The sequence below is a fragment of the Strongylocentrotus purpuratus genome, unplaced genomic scaffold (genome assembly GCF_000002235.5).
Source record: "Strongylocentrotus purpuratus isolate Spur 01 unplaced genomic scaffold, Spur_5.0 spur5_scaffold_6, whole genome shotgun sequence".
NCBI classification, from domain to species: Eukaryota; Metazoa; Echinodermata; class Echinoidea; order Camarodonta; family Strongylocentrotidae; genus Strongylocentrotus; species Strongylocentrotus purpuratus.
This window is the reverse complement of record NW_022145612.1, coordinates 54,422,363-54,441,313: the sequence shown is the minus strand read 5'-3', so window position 1 is coordinate 54,441,313 and position 18,951 is coordinate 54,422,363. Positions and strand designations below refer to the sequence as shown.

Here is an 18,951-nt window from a genome sequence, read left to right as displayed (position 1 = left end):
ATACAAAGACTCTGACCCTCTGATATTCTGTTCTTTAATCAAAATTATCATTATTAAAGTTATATTCAATTCTGTTTTAAATACAGAAAGTGTACACGTAAAAGCATAGAGGGGCATAAGTCCATTCACATCATGAAATACAGAGGTAGAGTATATTATGTGAAATGCCCTTAGAAAAAGCATAATTTCCAACAACAGGCAAACGAATATGAGAAATTGAAGGGGGAGGGGGTGTACACTGGTAGTAACTTACACAGTTTTGTGACATTATCATGCATATGTAAATTTTTGCATTGTATTCTGTGATAGAGTTGGGTTTTTTCATAGAAAAAGAAGGTTGCCTAGAACGAGACATGTAATAGAAAATTAATTTACTAAAAAATGAGTTTAAATGCAAGTAATACACATATGAGAGGAATATGACTTTAGTTGTAATTTCCATAGTCATTTTAGAGTATCACTCTGCAAGTACTTAAACTTGTACTTGGACATAAACTGATTTAGAGCTAAGAATAAAAGAGAATCGTGACAATGAGAACATTTGGTTTTTATATCTACTTTGAGCTAACATTCAATCAGCTTCACTATGAATTACAGCTACATCACAACTATATAAATACTATCAAAAAAACATTATGCATTGGTTTCAAATGCTGAAAGCTTGGTACCATCTTTCTCATTGTAAACCACATTCTCAAAGCCTGTGCTGGACGGGATTTCTGGAGTTTTCATAGGAGCCTTGTTCTTCGATGAATACAAGAAGAACACCAGAAGTCCGGTGACACAGATTATGAGGACAGCAGCAATGACAATACCAGCGATGGCACCAGTTGAAACACCTACAAAAGGAGGGAACAAAGAACAAAGAGTACAAGTTCAACTAATTTTTAAAATTTTAAACCTTGACTCAATAGTCCTAGAGGACGAGTTGAGAGAAACATATACCAACATTTTCTTTTCATCGTAAGTCATTTGTTTAAACCCAGCATCAGGTTTAGAGTTAGAGTATGTATGGACTATATTTTTAAGTTTCATGTTGTGGGTAAGTCTAACACATCCACACCTCAATTTACTAATATACTGTACATAGAGAGGTAGCAAACGTGATGTGTTGACTGGCTTAGCCAACATTCCGAAAGGGTTTTTTGGACCAGTGCAAGATTCAAACTAGCCTTTATTTGCCTCAAAATCCATGAAAATATGGAAAGATTATAAATATTATCTTTTCATTCATATGAAAATATTCATTAATAAAAATCAAGTGTTATCAATCACTTGGCAGCCTAGTTTATTTTCCCATTGTTCCATATGTTCATGTTAAATAGTAAGAAAACAGAGAATTAAGACTGCTAACTAAATTGATAAAGAAACATTACATATTAATCAATAGTTAATGTGAGTAAAGCGTCAAACTTACCACTAGAAATCGGAGCACTGTTTGTAGGAGTGTCTATTGTATTGCCCCCTGGTCCTGTGTAAAAGAGAAATAATTTAAAAAATAGTAAATTTACACATCTTCATATCTTTTCTTTCCAGATTTGAATGTTAATATTGCCAATAAGCCAAGTACACACATGTAATAATGGTAAGGAAACACAGTATAATCTTTTTAATTTCTAGATATAGACTAGCTCTAACAAAAGACAAGAAATTTACTAGTTAAAGAATACTGCAAGTAGAACAAAAGATGAATATTACAAATACACGGCCAAAGTTATAATTAAGCTCACTATTTGTTTGCAATTACCTCACTTCAAAGGCAGTGAATTTCAACTCATGTAGAAATCTTAATAACATGCTATCTATATCACAACTTTTTAAAAAACGATAGTAGTAATAATGTTAATAACGATAATGATAATGATATTATATTTATGTTTTACAACGTGATGATGGTGTTAATGATTAACAGTAATAATATGTTACCATACCTGTCATGAAATCACAACTTTTAAAAAAATTGTCATGCAATTTTTTTTTTCCTTTCTTTTTCTCCCTCTTTCCTCCATTTTCTTCTCATCTATCTTTTCTTTTTAAAGCTTTATTTTAACCAATATCAGGTGCATCTAGTCGGGTGTGGGGAGGAAGGTCTGCGGATCACAGTTATTTGGTTAACTTTTTCCATACCCGGGCAGCTCGACCGGATGCACCTGCTATTGCAATATTTATATATGCTTTCTATTGATTTTTTTAATCTCAATTCATGTTTGTTATATTGTTGTATTATGTGACTTGATTTGCCAAATAAAATAATAATAATAATAATAATAAAATTCATGAAATTTGACACTTAGATTTTCGGTTTGGATATGCTGTACATGGGCTGACACCATGGCTTTACAGTATTTCAAATGCAGGGAGAGGTAGACTTACCTTGGGCTTTGGTTGTTTGGCCTGGAGCTAGGGTCTTGGGAGGGCCTTGTGTAGGCTGGCCTGACAGAGGGGCTAAATAAGATAAAAGACGAGACTTTATTCTACTAAAGACTTTTTCAATATTCATGACAATTCTTTTCCAATGAGTATTTCTGTATTAAAAGGTTCAATTGTAGGATCAACACCCTACAAGATGTGACAAATGCACTGGAAGAGAGAAGAATAAATTACATAGTTATAAATTCATTGCTTTTCCTTATTGTCTTCCTTTTTGTGGTTATAACCGCAAAACTTATCTCCGCTGGGAATCAAAACAGGGTTCACTCGATCAAATTGACATACATACACAATGCATCATCAGGCATAATGTATAAGTGATAGAAAAGAAAAATGGGTTAATTGCCCTGATTTCATTGAGAATTGGTCATAAAGAGTGTCCAGTGAATGCACAATTAGCTTTGAGCCATTTTGGAAAATACCATTCAGACTTACTTTTGGGTGTTTTGCAGACGTATCCTTGAAGTGAAAGACAGTCCAAGTCATTCCATTTCCCGGTCTCTAGGTACATCTCTGCACAGTCCTCATCACCAAGGAAGTTTGAGTTGGGTTCACCGGGGTTCCAGTTGGTGTAGTCCACCGGTGTGTCATCAGTCCAGGCAAAGGCAGCTGACGATTTGGGAGAAGAATAATTGTAATTATCACAACGATATAATTCTAATTAGTCTGTGTATAAAGACTACTCAAGGGAAACAAGAACATTGGTCTGTATAGGCAGGCAGGTGGCCTTTGTGTACAGGTTTAAATAATAATACATGGTTCAATGAAAAACCTTGTTCTCAGGAAACCAAATTGTGGTCTTTATAAATATTATGTTCTTATAAAAGACCAGTTGGAGAGCTTTGATTGAACTAATAAGTTGTATAGCTTTATTGAGGCTCTGTGTCAGTCAGACATCTTTGTAGGCCTCCTGTACAAGTACTCATTGTTTCATAACATGACCTGGCATGAGTCATGGGTTGCAGGTCATTCTATATTTAGTTATACATGCTAGTCTGTATTTGCAGACTCTGTTAAACTACATGTAGCTATCACTACACCTCCCTTCTTTAAAAGAGGTTTACATATACATATATAAAACTTCTTAAACTGTACAGAGTGACAGGGTGGACTACCTGTACACTCTCGACTGTACTAGGGCATTATTCTGTCCCTTAAAGCTAGAGTACTGTCGCTTTCAAATATGTAACTTATTACGCGACAGTCCATATCTTTCAAGGTTGCGATTCGCGAAACTGGAATTCTCCGTTGAGGTTGAGTGATATCTGTTGATTTTTGTAATCAAAGTGACTGATTAAATCCGGTTATATTTTTAAACTATAACATGCAAATATATGTGTCATGCTCATGCAATCCTGCAGTTATGTTTTAAAGTCCAGGTTGAACTCTGTAACTATAAACTATTTACAAAACGTGAAAGTCTTTCTCTGTAGTTTGCTTTCATTTATTACAAGTTCAAGCGATCTGGCGGTTTAATAACTCGTCCGCTTCTGGTTCTGGTTGATGACGTAGTTGAGCTTTCTTCAGATGCTGGTTGCTCTGTAGCTTCTGCAGTGTCATTTAGCTCGAAGTCATCCTGTGTTGGTAGTGGAATAGACTCGGCTTGTTGTTGACGTGGGACTGGCCTGAGGTGACGTCTGTTCCTGCGACGCATCTCTCCTGTTTCTGTCTCGATCTGGTATGATCTGTTTCGATCCTGGACAGACCTGACAATACCACGTTTCGACCAGGTGTTGGTTTTCATGTCTTGGAGTATGACATGATCTCCAGGCTTTAGCTTTGACAAGTCTCGAGCATGTTTGTCGAATCGCTCTTTTTGCTTCACCTTATGATCCTCCTTTCTTCCCCTCACTGATCGAGTATTGACCAGTTGGTTGTCGAGTAAACTGTCAAGCATGGGGAGATTCGATCGAAGTCGACGATTGTAGAGGAGTTCTGCCGGAGACTTTCCGCATGCTAGTGGTGAACTGCGATAGACTTGTAGAGCTCTGTGGATATCCTGTCCACTGTGCTGTGACTTCAATATGAGTTTTTTTACAATCTTCACAGCATTCTCTGCGAGGCCATTGGATTGCGGATAATATGGACTCGATGTAGTATGGCGAAAATCCCATTCTTTTGCAAAGCTCTGGAACTCTTGGCTTGCAAATTGAGGACCATTATCCGACATCAGCTCACATGGCGTTCCATGGCGGGCAAATACTGCTTTCATGTGGTTGATCACGGCCTTGCTACTAGTAGAAGTCATAGTACGTACTTCAATGAACTGTGAATAGTAGTCGACGATGACCATGTACTCTCTATTGTTCAGCGTGAACAAATCAACAGCAACTTTTTCCCACGGGCGGTTCGGCACGTCATGAGGATGTAGACTTTCAGCTTGCTGTTTTAGTCTGTACATTAGGCATGAAGTACAACTTTGGACCATTTCAGTGATGTCTGTGTTGATTCTGGGCCAATAGATGACTTCTCTAGCACGTTTCTTACACTTCTCGATGCCTAAGTGTCCTTCATGGATTTTGTTTAGCATGAACCTTCTCATAGTAGTGGGAACCACTATTTTGCTGCCTTTGAAGATGATGCCATCTGCTTCAGAGAGTTCACTCCTGATGTTCCAGTACTCCTTGACTCGAACTGGACATTGCTGCTTCGTTTCCGGCCAACCATCTCTGATGATGCCTAGCAGCTCTTGCAGTTGATCATCTTTCTTTGTCTCTTCGACAATCTGATTTCGTTTATTCGATGTAACTGGCATGCTCTTGACAATAGCATCTACGTAGACTCTGATATCTTCCTCAGTTTCAGCATTCAACTCAGCCTTTGGATCTACTGCTCTGGACAATGTATCAGCAGTATACATGTACTTTCCAGGCGTGTACAAGACCTTGAGATCATATCTCTGTACCCTGATGAGTAACCTTTGAATGCGTAGGGGACAGTCACCCAGTGACTTTACAAACAGTGGAATAAGTGGCTTGTGATCAGTCTCCACTTCTACTTGTTGTCCATAGATGTATTGATGGAATCTTTCACATGCGTATGTGATTGCCAGCAATTCTTTCTCGATCTGTGCATATCTAGTCTCTGCATCAGTCATTGATCTAGATGCATGTGCGATCGAAACCCAATCTTGATCATATTGCTGTAGTAGCACTGCACCAATACCATCCTTTGATGCGTCTGCTGACAGCTTGGTTGGTTTCTAGCTGTCATAGAAATGTAGGACTGGCTCTTGTATCAGAGCTTGTTTCAGCTGATTCCATGCATCCTCTTGTGCATGATCCCATGTCCATACATTCTTTTTGTCTAGTAGATGTCTCAGCGCTGCTGACTTGGTCGACAGATCTGGAATGAACTTCCCTTGGTAATTGATCATACCCAAGAACCGTTGGACATCTTTCCGACATTTCGGTCTCTCAATGTTCAAGATAGCAGACACTTTCTTTGGATCAGGTTGAACTCCTTGATCACTGATCGAGTCACCAATGAATGTGAGCTTCTTGACATTGAACTCGCATTTGTCTTTGTTCAACTTGAGATTCATTTTTCTCACAATGCTGAGAACCTCTCTCAACCTGTCATCATGCTCCTGTTGGGTAGTTCCCCATACAATCACATCATCCATCATTGTGTTAACTCCCGGAATGTGTGCAAACAGTTGGTGCACTATCTTGTGATAGACTTCCGGAGCACTACAAATACCAAAAGGTAGTCTCAAAAACTTGTACCTTCCGTATGGCGTGATAAACGTACAAAGCTTGGAGCTTTCGTCATCTAGTTGGATCTGCCAAAAACCACTAGATGCATCTAACTTGCTGAAGTATTTGGCTCCTGCAAAATGTGCAGTTATTTCAGCTCTTGATGGCAATTGATAGTGTTCTCTTTTGATTGCTCGGTTCAGGTCTCTTGGATCTAGACAGACCCTGAGCTGACCATTCTTTTTCATCACCACCACGAGAGAAGAAACCCAATCAGTTGGCTCATCAACTCGTGTGATTACGTCCATTCGTTCCATCTTATCTAACTCGTCTTTGAGTTTATCGTTAAGTGGAAATGGAACTTTGCGACATGCATGCTGAACAGGATGTGCGTCCTCTCTCAATGTGATGTGGTGTTTACCAGGAAGACAACCTAGACCTACAAACACATCTTGATAGTCTTGAACTACACTTTTACCCGTTCCGTGTTCAGTTTGTTTCTCAACATGATACACCCGTTTCACCAGATACAAGTCTTCACTCGTCCGTAATCCTAACAAAGGCTGACGATTTCCAGGAATGACTAGACACGGCACATTGCGTTTGATCCCTTTGTACTCAACTTGTACACAACAACGACCTTTGACCGGGATATCTGTCTCATAATAACCTGTCAACATCACTTTGGCTTTTTGTAGCTTTGGTTTTGGTTTCAATTTGTGAAATACTGTCTCAGGAAGAAGATTCGCCTGAGCACCAGTATCAACCTTGAAGTCAACCGGCTGGTTATTGACTAGTAGATTAACTATCCATTCATCCTTGGATTCTTTTGATTCAACAGAGCAAATCATGAAACCTTCTGAATCTACCTCCAAGTGCTGCAGTTCATTGACCTTGGCTACTGGGGTTTTACAACATTTAGCAAAATGATTCTGCTTACCGCACTTCTTGCATGTTTGACCTTGTGCGGGACATTTGTCTTTGCTATGTCGGTTTCCGCACCTGCTACATGCATCACTTTTAGTACGACCTTGAGATTCTGACCGTTTTTACTTTGAACCAGGAAATTTCTTCTTAGTCTTGCTGAAAGAATCTACCGGAATTGAGGCGTTTTCCCCTGCGGAACTCAACGCTTGTGCCTGCGTTCGAGTTTGTTCAGCCGCACGACATACTTGCAACGTTTTATCCAATGTAAGATCATCTTGCCTCAACAAACGTTCTCTTAGACCATCGTCTAAAATACCACAGATAATTCTGTCCTGGATAAGACTCTCTTTCAACATGGAAAACTCACACGACTGAGCACGACTCCGCAATTCTGTTGCGTACTGATCAACACTCTCATGCACTACCTAAGATCTTGTGAAAAATCTATATCTCTCATACGTTAGATTACGTTTCGGTATGCAATATTCCTCATATTTGTTCAACACTTTCTCAAGCTTCATGCTCTCACCCTCAGCAAATACAAACGTATTATACAATTCCAAGGCAGCATCGCCAATCACGTGTAGAAGCATTGATGTTTGTAACTTTTCATCTTTTTCAGACATTCCTGAGGCAACATTGTATAGAGTGAATTTCTGTTTAAATCTTCTCCAGTTCTCGGAAATATTTCCCTTTAAGTCGAGTGGAGGAGGTTGACTGAGATTTGCCATTTTGTTTCTTTTTATTTCTTAGCCTAGTGTAATCACTCACATGAACAGCATAACAATTAGCTTTTTCTTTTTGTATCTTTGCAACAATTACTTTAAGCTCAACTATTAACTTTCACTGAGTTATTCTGTATGTTCATGTCCCATATATGTCACGCTTACTGCCGTTATACTGGAACTGGCCCGGCACAGAACTATGCACTCCAATCCATACAACGACAGCGCTAACCATTATGGACATAACTACATTCACTGGACATACACTTAGACTCTAAGCCCTCTTATCATCTCTCACATCACAAAGAATTGGATTGAACTGGCCTGATTTCAATGATTCCTCCATATATATATACTGTAGGCTGGGTTGCTCAGCACAAACACTGGCTGCTAAGTTCTGACACCATATTATGTTCTTATAAAAGACCAGTTGGAGAGCTTTGATTGAACTAATAAGTTGTATAGCTTTATTGAGGCTCTGTGTCAGTCAGACATCTTTGTAGGCCTCCTGTACAAGTACTCATTGTTTCATAACATGACCTGGCATGAGTCATGGGTTGCAGGTCATTCTATATTTAGTTATACATGCTAGTCTGTATTTGCAGACTCTGTTAAACTACATGTAGCTATCACTACAATTAGACAGGTTATCTTTCAATACAAGTTCTTGTAGTTACCAGAGTTGATTTGACTAAACACAATTCAGCTGATAATTCCAATGCATCTTTCTCTATTTAATTTGTTTTCTTCTTCAGTTCTATTGATAAAAATAATGATGGTTAATCCGAATGGTTTACCATGTACTAGATCACTGATGTGGAACAAAAGAACTGTTAAAACAAAAAAACTTATTGCTGGAAATCAGATTCAGTGAAAAATCCATGTTCTGTTACCTACTCAATACATGGTCAGGGTATTAATTAAATGGACAGATTAAAAACAAGTTGAAGAAACGTACTTGATGGAGTGGCCTCGAATCCGATCCAGACATCAGTCAACTCCTGGACCAGCCTACTCCTGATCCACTCATTCTCCTGCTTGGAGTGTATACTGGCCATATGACCTCCCCCCTGCCTGCAGATGTACTCGGCTGAAGGCCACGATAACCTCTCTGTCGCAGCGGTGGAGAAGAGGTAACAGTTGGAGCCATAGGAGACCCAGGAGTCTGGGCAAGTCCCTGGGACATCAGGGTGGTTGGTGGGGATGGGTACTGTCAACAAGTAATGGAGGCAGGACAGAGTGAGAAAAATTCCTACCACCACCAGCTGATTGTATTTTGTGGTCTAACAAAGTTATATGACTGTCAAATCAAAATAACAGCCATTTACAGTGAGATCATTGAATGACTTTTAAGAAATTTTGATTTGGTTTGAGACAACACTCGTCTATTGTTTCTGCTCTTTAAATAGCTAAAGCGTTTTCCAAATTTTTTGCTTTGGTTCTAGGCAATAATTCACCATCATCCATGAGACAAGAGAAAAATCAAACTAGAGCAGTTTGTTCACCCGTTGAATATTTTTAGAACTCTAGAATGACTTGGTTTGGATCTAGAGTACGTACATCTATCCAAACATGCATATTAATATTGCATAGTTTTAAAGCTCTTGAATGATTTGCTGGGAATTAGACTGAAATTACTTAACTGTGCTAATGGACTGATGTCATGTTTTTATGAGACCATATATTTCAATGAGTCTCTTAGATAGCTTTAGGGACATTGAAAGACTTTAATTACGACTAAAGTTAAATAAGAATAAGAGTTTAGTATATTGATGGTTATAGTCTCTTGAGTAGGACTAGCTAGCACCCTTTGGAATAACATAGTATTGCTACTGCCTTCAGACCCGGCTTAAAGTATGTATAACATATTAGTTTTAAAGATGACTCACCTAAGCTGTATTTACAGAGAGCTCCTAGCTGATCAGTGCAGGAGTGGTCATCCCAGCCACCTAGACCGATGGCTGTACATCCTTCACCACCACCCTGGCTTGGTTCACCCTGAGCCCAGTTGGTAAACCACACAGGGTGACTGTCCACCCACTTGTACTGACCACTTGCCTGAATGCATGAAAAAACCATATAGAAACACTCATTGTGTGAAGTGATATCATTAACCCATTTCTTGCTGATATCACTTCTTCTTATAGGCGTAATACCGAAACCACCAGGTTCCCATGGGCAACAGGTTGATTCTGCCTGCACAGTCAGAAAGCAATTAAATGTTACCTCTGTGCATTCTAAAGACAAATTGTGAACTTTAGCTTGTTACTGTTGCTCTGCTTTGTTCATTTAGCAGAGAACATGCAATGGTAATTAAAGTTACACATTTTGCACATTAGTAGAACTAAAAATGAGTGAAACATTTCTAAAGAATCTATACATCTTTGTAGGGCAGTTTTTCTTCTCTGTGAATATCCCAACTAGATACTCTAAACAAAGAAGTACAAAATAGGTATATATCTTCATTTTAAACATTACCTCATATTGATCTGCCTTGAATCTTCGTGTACCAAATTACCTTTGTCCAGAAATATATTTAAGCAAACTTTATGGATATGAACAGAAGGTCTTACAAATATAATAAAAAGTACCGCTAAATCTACGACGGTAGGAGATGATCGGTACATGGATCGGACACCTACCTTATCATCTAGGAGACCCAGCCAAAGCATGACATCTCCATTGTAATGCAGCATGGTTTCTGCAAAGGCATTCTCATAGACGTCTATGATGCTGGCCAGGTTGGTGTCTGATCCCTCGTTGCGACAGGACTGGATTGCATCGGAGTAAGACATCACCCTGGGAACAACCTTGAAGCAGCTGTCTCCATACTGGGAGAAACCGTTGCGGCAAGAGCTTGGTGGCGAGGGCGGTACAGCTGCGTTGAGGTCTGTGAAGTGAGAAGAGAGAAAGTATAATATTTCATATCAAATATGCAGGATATTGTAAAAGTATCTTATCATGTTTTTATTCAGCAAGATATCTCAACCAGATGCAGTGAAATAGTTAAAAAAATATGTGTTTGCCATATATCAACAAGTAATCGCATAACAATAAGATAATGGAAAGTACAGTACATCAAAACATCGGACAAATTACAAGACTATAAATGGTTAACAGAAGAAGGGCAGAAAATGAATGGCATGTGCTTTGAACTTAAAATAGGTTTATCAAACACTCGGTGAGTGTTCCACACCAGTGGAATCGTTAAATATCTGTCATTTCATTAAGTCTACAGGCCCTTTATTTTATTAATTATTTATCAAACACGGACAAATTAGAATAGAAAACTCACCGAGTGATGACTGGCAGATGAAAGCATTGTAATCATTACAGGACTGGTCATTCCATTTTCCAGCACGCTCAGGAGTCTCTACCATTTCAACACAGTCTTCCTGAAATTAACGACAAAAACAAACCAGTGGAATCGTTAAATATCTGTCATTTCATTAAGTCTACAGGCCCTTTATTTTATTAATTATTTAGAAAATGAAAGAAAGGGATTATGCCGCTAAGCTAAGTAACTCGAATGAAAAAGAAAACAAAACGTCCTAGACCTGAGACAGCTGTTCTAATCATCAAACTTATAAACCCCCTATACTTACATAAATATATAATGCTCAATATTACATAATATAAAAAAGAGAGAGAGAAATAGAGTTTAAAAATAGAAAAAATGTTGTTAACCATTTCTGGAAAGTGTGACTTACATCACCATTATGATCATTAGGCTCATCTACATTCCAGTTTGTAAAATCTACAGATGTGCCATCAGTCCACCTGAATTGGCCATTGTTGAGAGAGTCACTTAATCCAATGTACATCTGGTAGTCAATCTCCTTCATTTGAGTGGTGAAGAATGCTGTTTAGGATAGAAATCGGAGCACTGAATTTGAATATAGATACTGGCGATAACATATCCTTTTACATCCAGGGGTTGTAAAAAGACAAATATTATTTATAATTCAAGTAATGTATATGTAGATGGAGCAATATGTTAAGGAAGGATATATCTTCTTTTCCCATTGATTTTTCTTCTGGTAAGATGCTATGGTTATTTTATCATAACAACCAAGCTGTCACAATATTCCCCTTAGTACACTCTCTGCTCCAGTTGTTAAATCAAAATTAGAATTAATGATAGCAGGTAGTTGGACCAAACAAACTTTCTATTTCAATTTGGGTTGGTCCTTATGGTTGGATCTCTCATTAGGTTCTATATCTACTCAAATATCAGCATTAGGGTTACATTTTGAAGGAGAGGGGGTTAGTACTCACACTGCAGAGCCTGGCTGTGAATTGTTGCCAAATCTCCATTGTAAGAATTCCTGCAGATGTCCCTGGCATTATACCACGTGTTTCGGTCGGCAGAGTTTGCACCGATCATACGGTAGCACATGTTGTCAAAGCGCATGGTTCCTGATGGGCAGTTACCATCTGGGACTGGGGTAGGTGCATGGGTCACAGGCATAATTGACGACACAGCCTTCTTGCAGACAAAGGTTAGCTTGTCTCCGCAGTTCAAATCATTCCACGATCCATCTGATATGTTAATAACAAGATTAAGAAATAAACATCAACAGTGGGACTTTCATCAACAGGTACCTAATTATTTACATGAAAATATATGATGAATCTCACCGAATATTGATTATGATCAAAACAATCCATCTTGAACTAAATATTACATAGAACTAGATATTGAATAGAAAGCAACATTCATTTAATTTGGATCTGGATCTTGTGTTTCTGCTTCTTCACCTTAATATAAGTCATTCATGACACAAAGGATCATTTAAATGAAGTCTATTGGACAGAGATGCCAATATCCATACACTTTGTATGATAAAAGTATGACTTTTGTACTGTACTACATTACCTTAGTACAATCTTCTTCCTCTTTCTGTTGCACAACATCAAAGAAGCAAAGAGACTGACAAGATTTAATTAGCCAAAAAAAAGAATTGTATCTCATTTGATTTGATTTTTGTTTACCTTGGTAGAACTCAGCACATTCCTCTTCACCATTAGCATCATTAGGTTCATTGACGTTCCAGGCTTGGAAATCAAGAGGAGAGCTATCAGACCACCTACGAAAATGACAAGAATAAAACAAGAGATGGATGATAGTCAATTTAAAGATATTAGGATCAAAATATCAAACCATCAATCCCTGTTTATTATACAAAGTATGTGTGATTTTGAATGAAGCAAATCAATTGACCACTTGCTTTGATAATTTCTATGGATGGTTTATCTAACATGGGCCTACTTTTGCACTTAACCCTTTGTACTATGGAGAATTAGAAAGAGAGTATTTAATAAATAAATAATAAACAATACACACTCACTCCAACACATTGCTCACATCAAAATCCACATCAAAAACCATCTCCAGCCCCTCCCCCACACACATGTGCAGGGAATATTGCAGAGAACATTGAAAAACTCATTCAATACAAACTTTTTGTTTTAGTAAGAACAAATCTATGATGATATTAACTTTCCATCACATATCAAAACTTTCTGATATGTACATCTCTATCACTGTTACCATTACTGAGTCATGCCTTTGTTGCCACATCAAGTCTATAATCAATAATACTTACTGATAAAATCCAGTGCCGTAAGTTCTTAGACCAATCCAGTCATTACTGTCTGCATACCTGGTGAGCTGCAGTAAGAAAGGGCATCGATGAGAAAAATTAATTTCTTATTTGGGACTTACAATTGTGATGCTTCTTGAATACATCACGGATGTGTAATTCATCAGTGGAGGAGGCAAGGTTGTAGAACACATGCGCACGCAACAATTCCTAAAAACACTGGCCTAAATCTTACCTAAACCCTAAAGTAACCCTAACTCTAACCCTACCCTCTTGATGAAATATAGCTAGGCCAAATGTCGGACCACCAAATGCACAACTACCAAAATTAGATATTCCTATGTCATAAAATATAGATTTCACTGTGATGTTTCATCTCAACATAAACAACCTTTCAATGTCACATGTTTTCCTACTTTCACATACTTAATTTAAGAATGCAATCAAACAAACAAAATCATTCAATTCATTGTATTATGATTCTCTCTAATAAATACCATAGATTGAAGGAAGTTGTTTTCATTGGTAGAATGCAGGGAGACCAAGTAACCACCACGTTCCATACAGTACGAGTTGGCATCGCCCCAGCCCATCCTGGCATCAGAGCCAGTCAGACCACCGCTGAAGAAGTAGCAATAGCTCTGGAACAGGACCCAGTCTGGGTCTGTGGGACACTGGGGCCCTACAGAAGCAAGGAGAGAACATAGATTGGTACTGGGTATAAGTATTCATAAACTCTTATTTCAAATTCAGCACCAACATAATAGAGTACCAAAAGCTTATACATGCATAAGTGTTTTTTTCTGATCAGAGGTTGCCTACACCTTTAGACTGTTTAGCCTACAAAATTACCAAAACAAAATAAACATTAACATCACAGTGATCTTATTGATATTGAGCCTTCCTTCAATACAGGATAGTTTCATCTTTTTTTTTTTTAAATACTATAAATGAATAGGATTTGAGAGCTTGAACTTTGCCTCTCCATAGTTTGATCATGTCTTTGTATGATTTGACACAGAATCTTTAAAAATGACTTTATAGTGGATAAAATTAATTGCAGAAAAGCTCCATAGCAAAGTTGGTGTTAACAAAAACGTACATGTATACATAAATAAACTCAATGAACAGTACTTATTGGAGAATTCTATACCATTGGGAACATTAATGGGTTACTTACATGGTGTTACTGTTGATGGTCCCAGGGTAGATTTAGGCCTAACACCTATAAAGGAAATAAAACAATTCTGTTACATACTTTTTCTATGAGATGTATGCAAAACACTAAAAGGAAAGGCATACTTCATTTACTTGGATGAACTTGAATTAAAAAGAAATAATAAAAAAATCACACTTTATGTAGTATCAGGATTTGATTGCAACCTATCAAATACTACATATAGGCCAGAGATTACTCAAACTGGAGTCAATATAAAATGCATGTAATATACCAAAATGTATTCACTGGATTAGAAATATTTTTTTATATTAGTTAAGAAGAATACTCAAATCAACAATAATTTCTTCAAATTTCATTAATCACCATCATTTAGCAACCATTTTTTTCACACTATGGGATTCGATGTCCCATTTCCTTCATGGCCCTTCTCAAATCCTTCCAGTAATTCATAATCCACCTAGATGAGACAAGATGCTCTAGTGTCTTCTTCCTGGTTTTGCGAGGTCTGCCACTGGGTTTTTAGCTGGCAACCACATCCAAATAAACTGGACACACTTCAGTACATACCTTTAGCAATCTTGCAGACCCAGTTTCTAAGACTGGAGCACTCTTTGTCATTCCAGTTTCGCTGGCCACCAAACATCTCCACGCAATCCTCTCCTAGATTACCAGCATTGTTAGGTTCACCCTCCCACCAATTGGTGTAATCTACTGGTGTCCTGTCACTCCACTCAAAACCTGATAAAAGAAAATATTATCAATACAAAAGACGGCAATATAATAGTTTTTTAATACTGAATATTATATTGTTTTTAAAAAAACGGGGGCCAGGCGCTCTTGGAAGATTACTGTTTCAGCTCCCCTGACTGTGAAAACTGCATACCATAGTCTGGTCACGAGAAGTTTCACTAATTCTATGACTTTATATATATTTTTTTTTAAATTCAAGCACTTATGTAAATTGGCAAGTTCTATGTCTTGGCCATTCTATTATTTACATGTTACCAAGTATCATGGAATTCAAAACCTGAACAAAAACAGTAGCCAGCATTTTCCTTGATAGTTTGTCTGATCCCAGCTAAGGTAAATAAATCAAGTAAATTAAAAACTCTGATGTGGTCAGCAACATGCAAGACAAAATACCCTCAACTTGCCTGAAACATAAATTTGAGAAGCATATTTGAACAAAACTAAAAGGGAGAAGAGGAACTCACCAGTTTCTACGGATCTATCATGAAGACCGATCCAGTAACCATCATCACTGGATAAAGTAATACCAATCAAAAGCAAGATTACCATCAAGAAACAGACAGTAAACAAACATTGACTTGGAACAATCTATCTGGTTACTTACAATAAAAATTCAACAAACTGTTAGTGCTAGTAAAGTTGAGAATAAATATTACTGCTCCAGTAAAATCATTTATACATATATCATTCATACATAATGAATATTCTTGAGAATCTGAGAGGAAAACCACTAAATAACCCACGTAGAGCAAAGGAAGTAAATCCACTTAAGGTCAAATTCAGTGAATATATTTCTGAAAGACAACAAAATAGAAACTTTAATGAACTTTAATTGAGGACTTAGGAAGGAAATAACAAATATCGAATTTCACAGTGAGAAAAAGATTATGTGTTTGAGCAACTTTTGAAAGTGAATTTAGTGATTAAAAAACAAGTGATTAGTATACACACTGATCTTATCTAAATGGTTATGAAGGACGTTCTTAATCAGTCTCAGATCTCATCAGAGAAAGGTTTTATATCAATTTTCTTACTTAATCTTGCGTATTATTCATACAGTTTTTCCAATAGAGGCATAAGGATCATGAAATCTTACGGCATTGGGATTTTAGACTTGATGTAGGCTTCTTCATCAGGGTCATGGAAACTGGCGAGTTCAGCTCCATCAGACACACAGGCATCACGAGCTGTGCCCCAGCTACGCTTGATCTTATCTGCATCCTGGCTAACGTCTTCAGCGGTCTCAATCTAAGATGGTGGAAAAGATGAGGAATTCAGAATTGAGGGAAATTGAAGGTCATCACCATTATATAAACTAAGAAAATGGCTATTCAAGACCATTCAATCATTTACTTTCATTGTAGAAAAAAAAAAGTATCCTTTAAAATCACCCCATTCGAATATATAACCCACCAATAAAACTATAAGCTGGATGACTGTCATTACTTCTAAGCTGTTGCTTATGTGATTTTGCTATGAAGTCAGGTTGGATTCTGTTGGATATGTAAAACCTACTACCGGTAGTCATATCTCTTGCAGAGTGACCTATGTAAATGATTGATCTATCAACAGCATAAAAGGATATAACTCACAAAACAATAAAAGAACATTTGTTATGTCTGAACATTGTGTACAGTGTACAATGAAATATTGGTGTTAAAAAATCCAACAAACTGTAGAGCAAAATGCTTAGCAACAGAATATGCATTATGACACAGGACTCATAGTTACAGGGTGTATAGAAAAAAAGATCTGACCTTGAAGCACCAGCCTCCGTAGCCAACCCAGTCATAGTAGCAACCATCATCGCTGGGTACCGTTGGGGGTCCAGGAGCAGGTACAGTTGGGCGGGGCGTGAAACCAGCCCTAACCTTCTCACACACGTATTTGGCCTCGGTGTCGCACTGGATGTTTCTCCACAGGCCAGCAGTGCTGCCTGATGTTGAAGCCACGCAGTAGCCACCAGAATCATCTAAATAGACAGAACATGGAAGGAAAAAAAAAGGAGTGGTGATTAGAAAACTCAGTGCTGTCAGATGTTGGGAGTCTATCATGTGAATTGCATTTATCTTGTGTTCATTGTCTTATTTGGGGTTCCTTGGTTTTGAAATAAGATTGTCACTTTGAAAAGTTATTTCATTCAGTCTCAAACTGTACAAAGCAATATGCATTTTGAGGGATAAAATGTTTTCTGTGACCACTCTTAGCTGCTTGTTCTATAAACTGGTGGATTGATGTGATTGCAATCATGTCACTGCAATATGCAATATGATTCCCATGAAGTATCAATCAATCAATCAGACCCAGTCAAAGAGCTTAATCCAATTCAGTACCATAAGTCCATAGATTAAAGTTAAACTTTACAATAGGAGATCGTAACCAACAGAGGTATCTAATATTTTGGGGTCAGGGAAAGTTTGTTGATATTCTTGAAATTCAAAATGGGCTCATAAATTGTTAATGTTGATATGATGGGACACTCTTCGTTTCAATACCAACAGAAACAAAAGGCCCTACGATTATCAACTTGCCTCATAAAATAGACGAGATATAAGACATGAAAAATGTTTATAAAGTTTGTGACAACATAAGGTTACAATGAAGTCCGATGTCCCCTGATTTTTACCTGGTTGTCCTACATCCCAATGGGTGAAGGTGATGGCAGTCATGTCACTCCATGCATACTCCCCATAGTTCTGTGTATCACTCAATCCAATCCAGAATAGGGTGCCATCTTGAAGGCCTAGAAGACTGGATATGACAGACTGCTCAAACCTGTCGACAAATGAATACAACATATTTTGGAAATTATCCCACTCCGTTAGGATTTCAGCAATTAGAGGACTGAAGAATTCAGAAGCAGATTTAACATGTCGTTATTTTACACTCTCATTTGGCAAAATATCCATCCATCTGTTCCATCTTTTCCATCATTAAATGTGGTTTTGAGTTTGGTACTGCCTAAACTGCCTCAGAACTTGTGAAGTACAAATCAAATAAACTGTAGAAATAAAAAATAGAAACTGAGAAACATAAACCTTCCAAGCCACTCACATAAAAAAAACCTACATGTAGTGGAAGATTCCTAGGATTTCAGGAAAATAAAATTCCCTGATGTTTCCTTGATGCAGTTTCATAATTCCAGGATCACTATTTGAACCTTAATTCCAGTTTGGAACCTTGTTGAAGAACACTAAAAAGCTGCCATATCCAATCGTCCAAGGTATGAGAGACTGACAACTTTCTTTTTAGGCCAATGAAATTCAATGACTTTCCTGCTTGTAGGATTTTTTTCTCAAGTACCGGTACACCATTTTCAAAATGTAATACATGTTTGCCTAGTGCCAAGTCAATAGTCAGAATACAAATTGCATATGCATGTATTGCTAAGTTGGACAAACATTATGGCTTACCCTATCTAAGAAAATACAATTTTCATAACAGATGCAGGAAATAATTTGTAACAAGGCACTTAACAAAGACATATTAAATTTTAATACATTATGAAAATGGCCTTTTCCCTTTAATACTAGAAAAACAAAACAAACTAATTCTTCATGTTTTCCCTGAAGCCCAGGATAGCTGGAAACATTACATTATGCAATGGCTAAGACAATGTTTATTTGTGGCTTTAC

The 18,951-nt window shown here is 37.5% G+C and overlaps 1 protein-coding gene across 1 annotated transcript in view; it reads right to left on the bottom strand.

Moving 5' to 3' along the window:
• The window catches only part of LOC100889936 (macrophage mannose receptor 1), a 39,777-nt gene continuing 20,826 nt past the window's right edge, over window positions 1-18,951 (bottom strand). Inside the window, exons 24-42 of the mRNA XM_030972078.1 lie at window positions 17,943-18,091; window positions 17,074-17,288; window positions 16,413-16,564; window positions 15,781-15,827; window positions 15,134-15,304; window positions 14,567-14,611; window positions 13,884-14,068; window positions 13,390-13,454; window positions 12,776-12,870; window positions 12,059-12,322; window positions 11,491-11,642; window positions 11,076-11,175; window positions 10,423-10,670; window positions 9,670-9,838; window positions 8,739-8,990; window positions 2,866-3,039; window positions 2,374-2,445; window positions 1,418-1,471; window positions 1-839 (exon numbers count right to left, since the gene is read on the bottom strand). Of these exons, the coding sequence (XP_030827938.1) occupies window positions 634-839; window positions 1,418-1,471; window positions 2,374-2,445; window positions 2,866-3,039; window positions 8,739-8,990; window positions 9,670-9,838; window positions 10,423-10,670; window positions 11,076-11,175; window positions 11,491-11,642; window positions 12,059-12,322; window positions 12,776-12,870; window positions 13,390-13,454; window positions 13,884-14,068; window positions 14,567-14,611; window positions 15,134-15,304; window positions 15,781-15,827; window positions 16,413-16,564; window positions 17,074-17,288; window positions 17,943-18,091 (2,815 nt within the window). The 3' untranslated portion in view covers window positions 1-633. The remainder of the gene's footprint in view (window positions 840-1,417; window positions 1,472-2,373; window positions 2,446-2,865; window positions 3,040-8,738; window positions 8,991-9,669; window positions 9,839-10,422; window positions 10,671-11,075; window positions 11,176-11,490; window positions 11,643-12,058; window positions 12,323-12,775; window positions 12,871-13,389; window positions 13,455-13,883; window positions 14,069-14,566; window positions 14,612-15,133; window positions 15,305-15,780; window positions 15,828-16,412; window positions 16,565-17,073; window positions 17,289-17,942; window positions 18,092-18,951) is intronic.